The sequence below is a fragment of the Calonectris borealis genome, chromosome 2 (genome assembly GCF_964195595.1).
Source record: "Calonectris borealis chromosome 2, bCalBor7.hap1.2, whole genome shotgun sequence".
Taxonomy (NCBI): domain Eukaryota; kingdom Metazoa; phylum Chordata; class Aves; order Procellariiformes; family Procellariidae; genus Calonectris; species Calonectris borealis.
In genome coordinates, this window is record NC_134313.1 from 120,279,656 (window position 1) to 120,285,786 (window position 6,131).

The 6,131-nt window shown below is 34.6% G+C and overlaps 1 protein-coding gene across 25 annotated transcripts in view; it reads left to right on the forward strand.

Annotated features, from left to right (window-relative positions):
• The window catches only part of CLASP2 (cytoplasmic linker associated protein 2), a 153,004-nt gene extending 147,576 nt beyond the window's left edge, over positions 1–5,428 (forward strand). For 24 of the 25 annotated variants that reach the window (XM_075143120.1, XM_075143125.1, XM_075143127.1 and 21 more), the window contains 3 exons: positions 689–895; positions 2,034–2,150; positions 3,218–5,428. In XM_075143120.1, coding sequence (XP_074999221.1) covers positions 689–895; positions 2,034–2,150; positions 3,218–3,304 — 411 coding nt within the window. In that variant the 3' untranslated portion in view covers positions 3,305–5,428. The remainder of the gene's footprint in view (positions 1–688; positions 896–2,033; positions 2,151–3,217) is intronic. The other variant, XR_012672581.1, reaches the window with a different exon arrangement.
• Positions 5,429–6,131: the final 703 nt, after the last annotated feature.

Consider the following 6,131-nt stretch of genomic DNA (forward strand, 5'->3'; position numbering starts at 1 on the left):
TTGTACGGCGGTTTGTCTTGTTAGATGGCAGACGCCACAGCTGCACTAATATGTGAATTTTCTCAGTTGTGCCCATGTTGTATCCTGAGCTTCTGTACCTATTGACTTCCTACTTAATTACTCTTGTTCTGCTTGTTCTTCATATCCTTCAGGCTTAAAGTACTCTCTTGTCATAGTTTCTTTCAAACTTAGAGGGGAGGAGAAACAGCTAGATTGACTTCTAAAAGTAGCAATCTAGGCATGTCATTAAACATGTTTTTGAGATGAATGTGAAAACATGTCTTGTCAGTGGTCGCTGACCTAACAAGCAATAACAAATGACAACACAAGAAATTACAGATTTACAAAGGTGGTGATATCTCAATATGTAGTTGGGAGGGTATCGCAGAATAGAGGAATTTCAGATCCGATTCAACAGCCAGGTTTGAGAAACTGATACGCATATTGGCACAGATACAGATCAGCAACAGAATATTGGGAAGAGTCTTGTTTTTAGGAAAGTACGTCCAACAGTTGGAATCTTGTAAACAGATTTTCAAAAGGCTCTTCATTCACATATTTCTACAATATTGTAGAGCTCTCTTGGTAGGAAATTTTTATGCTCAAGACCATTCCTGCCAGATAACAGGCCATAGTAACAGTCTCTTGTAAATAATTTTTCCATGTCTTTTACTTATTCTTTCAATAGGTGGTGAGATCTGCTGAAGAAGCTGCTTCCATGCTGGCCACTTCCATTAGCCCAGATCAGTGCATCAAAGTTCTTTGTCCAATTATCCAAACGGCAGATTACCCCATTAATCTGGCTGCAATCAAAATGCAGACAAAAGTCATAGAAAGAGTATCTAAAGAAACCCTTACTCAGCTTTTACCAGAGATTGTGCCAGGTCTAATACAGGTAAGGAGAGAAGGAGGAAAGAAAGAGAAGAAAAAAAAAAAGAAAGAAAGAAACAAACAAAACTGTATATATAAGAATTGGAAAGACTTTTAAAAAATAATATCACCTGGCATTCATGAAGGATTTTATTTGTCTGATAGCTGATGGCTGCTTTGACCCAAAATAACTCAGATAGTGAGAACAAACTCTTTGATTGGCAGGTAGCTAAATTATAACTGTGGTTAGGACTCAGAGGAAATCTCAGTAGGTTATGAAGTACTGGTTATAGTTAAGCTTGGTAGATACTTTCAGTTATGAGAGAGTTTTATTGTTGTTTCTATCTTTTTCCAAGTTGTAATCATTTGGACTGAAATTGTCCATGTTGTATTTGTGTATAATTGTAGGGTTTTATCACTCGGGGTTTGGGGGAGGAAAGAAGCAGTTGATTGGGGAAAGTTTAATAAAATGAGAAGCATATCAGAGGTTTCTCTTCCTTTGTCTTTAACAATAAATTCTTTCCCACCTTATCAAGATATGTTAATTTGCACGTGATGGATAAAGACTTTTCAGAGTTCGACAGCTGCATTCTGCAGATTTCTGTCTTTAATGGGTGTGAGCCAATCATACATCTGCAGGAAGGTAGAAGCAGAGAAGGGGCCCTCTGACAAGGGGGTGTGAGTGAGACAGCCAGGCATGGGGTACTAGCAAAGTGGCAAAAGGAACAAAATCATTAAGGAACGAGATGGGAGTTAACAAAAGAGTTTTTAGTTGTTAAGAGATTACTTCTTTCAGAGTAAGGAAGCTCTAAATGGAGTGGTCTTCTGCTTTAAGTAAATATCTGTATAATCTAGAACAATTTCTCTTACGTACTCTTCTATTGCATGACAGCAGTTTTCAGTGTAACTTATGAACAGGATTATGTGCATTTTAATTTCAGTCTGGAAAATTATTATCAATGGTGATTAATAAGCAGCCTGCTTTTTAAGTGTATGCTCTATATTTGCGTGTTTGGGTTTTTGTTGGAATGCTTCATTGGGCTACACTAGCATTCATTTACTGTAGGCTTCAATGTGTTTATTATAGTAAATAAGTAAATAGCTTTCTGAGGCTTTTAATCATTAACTGATAAGGTATTAATGTTAATTTTATTGCTTTCTAGGGTTATGATAATTCAGAGAGCAGTGTTCGAAAGGCATGTGTTTTCTGCCTTGTAGCCATTCATGCAGTAATTGGTGATGAACTAAAACCACATCTCAGTCAACTCACTGGCAGTAAAGTAAGTAAAAGATACCATTTAAAGAAATCTTGGTTCATAATTGCATGTATGCATTTGCATTTTGGTTGCAATTGCCAGAAAGTTTCATAAAAGTATATACTTGAATGAGAATATCAGGGCTACTGAAACCCTCCGAGGATTAATATAACTTTGTCATAAAATGTTCAAAACTGAAAATCCATAGATCTTTATTTATGCAAGGTAAGAACTTTAGCATTAAGGAAAATACTACATTGTTTCTTACTGCTGTTTAATGGATTTAGTTACTGGTTGTATCCCTGGTAGTAGTGATGGCTATACTCAGCATGGCTTCTCCTATCAGTATTTCTTGTCTTGTTTTTCATGCAAGTTCTGACTGGAAAGCAATAAATGTAGTATGTAGACGTTACAGCAGTTTTATTTATTCTCCCTCCTTGCTATTTTGTTTTCATCGGTCCTTCCAGTACTCTAATTTGAAATAATAATAATAATAGTAATCAGTCTGTGGTCCTTTTTGGTTCAGGATATCTATGATTTTATCGACATCTCTTACATACAGTTTTTTGCGTGCAAACAGCTGTATGTTAATTGTGAATCTCTTTGTTGTTGGGAATAAAACAGGACAATTAATTCTGTATATCTTTGAATAAGACAGTTATTTCTTAAAAATACTCTCTGGCAGTGTTGAATGTGATTCTAGACAGTATTGGAAGCTTTAGTAAGTACCAGCATCAACAACTCTAACTAGAGGCTTAAAACCTCAACATTAACTTAAAAGAAAAAAAACCCAAACCCTACCTTATTTAGAACAGCATTGCAATTTGAGGAAAATAGTGCATCTATCTTAATCTAGCTACCATAGATCATTCTCTTCTTTACATGCTTAAAGAAGCTTGCGCGGTTTCCTTGTGACAAATTTTGCTGTGTTTGATGATTTCATTGGCAATTCACCTTTCAATCAACTGTGTAAAATATAATTTTGCTTTTGGGGAAAAGAAAATGATCTAATGTCTCCTTTTTGTACCATTCCTGTAATCTGTACAGTTTGCAAATACTAAACAAAGTGAATTTCTGGCTTAAATTTGCAGATGAAATTATTGAACCTTTACATCAAACGTGCACAAACAGGCTCTGGACCAGGGGATACAACAGCAGATATGTCTGGACAAAGCTAATGAAGCTGACAAGAGTTAACCAGGTCTCCTAAAGCAAGGGCAAGGCCCTCTTCAGTGAAAGGAAAATTCTTACATACAACTTTTGGAACTTCTTTCTTGGTTTTTTCACGTTCTTTTTTTTTCTTTTTTTTTTCTTTAACCAACGGCTGTCCTCAGCCTGCATGTGACTGTTGCAATAGAATTATTCCAAATCCAAGGAAAAACAGTATTAATATCAGTTGATCAAAGCAGAATAAAATTGAAAAGTAATCTAATCCATCAGTTATCCTGTTCGCAATCCTCCGTGTCTTCCCATTAACTTTTGCCAGTGTTATTGTATTAAAAAAAAAGATTTTTTTAATGCTAATTAAAAAGGTATGCTTTAAGCTTCAGAAGTTAAAATATAAATTCTGTTGCTTTTATTCAGCTGCAGATAACATTACTTTTTTATTGCTATTTTGTTTGAGTATCATGTCCTTCGCTAGAAATAAGAAGTGATGTGAACCAAGGCTGAACTAGTCTGAACTGCAGTGAGACTTGTTCACTGTGTTGGTGGTTCATCGTATTTACAGCTTGTTTGGGATATTCTGGAGATTGAGAAATATGCCTATAAAAAAAAGCTGGATTGATCCAGTTCTGTAAAAGTGATATTGTTCATTGGTTGTATGTTTGTTGCATAAATAAGAATTTAGTGTGCGCAGTAGAGGACTGGTACAACCAGTACCTCTTAATGTGGAAGACAGCCCTTTCAGGGTAGCATTGCCGACCTGGTGATAGTGTGGCAGTCTGCTTTTTAGCAGCAGAGTTAATGGTCACTTGATGGACGTGAACCATCCTTGTCACCTTTCGTTCTTCAAGCAGGATGCTTCAGAATGGAGTGCTCTGCCCAAGCATGCTCAGTATGTATTTATCTTTATCACTAGAATGTTTCCTCTCAACCTAATTGCTGGAACAAGTAGTCTTGTATTGTAACTCACATGGGATTTTATGACAACAGTGCAGAAAACTATTTATTCGTTACCTTTCTAAAAGCACCAAGATTTTCTGCATTGAATTTAAATGGGGGGAGGGGAAATAGTCACAAATGCTATGGATCTTGCCACCTTTTAATTTAAAAAAAAAATTATATATTTTGGATGAGTTGGGAAAGCTGCACCAAATTATTTGCATGGTTTTCTTGAATAGCATCCTCAAGACCCATCTGGATTAAGGTGTGGAAATGTTTCCAGGGTTTGTTTTTCCATTTTTGAAAAAGAGTTAGTTTATTGTGAATAATGGTTCTTTGTATTTATAAACTTGATAATGGAAAGAGAACAAAGATCAAGTAAATGTGTCCCTAACTGTTGTCTTTTTCTTTTTTTTTTTTTTTTCTTTTTTTCTGGTCTTGGATATAAGCAGCAAGCTAATTAACTGAGAACTGGGATGAAACAGTGCCCTTCCCAGGAGTGGTGGAACTTTTTTTCCCCTGACTTTTTTTCCCTTTGACTGTGATGTTGTCTAGTTGTAGGAAGTGTATCCTGATAAGAGAGAAAATAGCAGTGCCAAGGGTGATGATCTATGCTAGGCAAAAATTCTCTCTACCTCTTCAGGGTGACTAATTTTTGACTGAGCTGCTGCATATAGCACCCGGTGGAAGAACTGTCTACAGAAAATCTTCTTCTTTTTTTTTTTTCTTCAAATTATCACTTAATGTGTATTCAAAACTCTATTCTTCAACATTGCAGCCAAATATCATAAGAAATTACTTACACACTTTACTCGCTAGAAACCCTGAAAAGCAAAACTGAATAAAAAGTAAGTCAGATGTTGTAGTTACATGAAAGGTTGTTTTCACTTTAGTTTGAAGTGAATCCAATAGAAAGAGCTAAGATGTGGTTGTTAAAGAAGCAATGCCGTTGCAGAGATTTATTTGGAGGAAAAGTTGTAGAAATATATGTAAAGACTTAAAACCAAGACTGTCATAACTCATCGCTAGCCCTTTTTAGCAGCTACATCAAGAAAATAGTATCTCCTCTTTCTTTCCTTTGTTACGTGTAACATCCTTGTTGTTTTCTACTGTTTAATTACATTGTGTATTTATAGTTCTATGCTTACCATTGTGCATATACTGGCAATAAAATGTACATAACATTACTTAAAAAAATAGCAATGTATACATTCTGGTTTTCTGTTTTATTTGACCACATGCTATAAGAAAAATTTTAAATGTGATTGATACAACATTGGTTAAAAAAAAAATTTATCTTAATCTTCACGTTTTGTGTGTCCAAATGATGTTTCTTTATATACTCTTGTTACTAAATCTGACTTGGCATTTGAGAATATGCTGTGACTATAGGTATGCTAGACAAAAACGTTTTTTTGGAAATGGAATAGAATCTTTATGAACACCCAGTTTCCTTCATCTAAGCGGATTTCTTGTTTACTATTTCATTTATTTGTACATTACACATTGTTTGCATTTTATTTTTTTAATATTTCAAAAATATTTTTCAGTCTACAATCTTGTAGTTTACATTTTGATTATACAAAAGATCACTTAAAAAAATTGCAAAATTCTAAGTTTAATAGTCCCATATGTTATTCCTGCTTTTTCTACAGGTAGTATTTATTTTCAGAGGATCATTTCAAGATGACTGCTGTTTGTCATCTTTTTGAAGATGCTATTTCATACTGAAAAAATAAGTTATTGAAAGATACAGGATATGTTCTGGATGAACCTAATTTTTTTGTGTGTTTTTAAAAAAAAAAAGTTGGTAAGAAAGAAATGTTTTTATCCCCTATATGACTGAAAAATTTTGCTCCAGGTAGGGGTGGAGGAAGATATTTAAACAAAATTTGTCCCTCA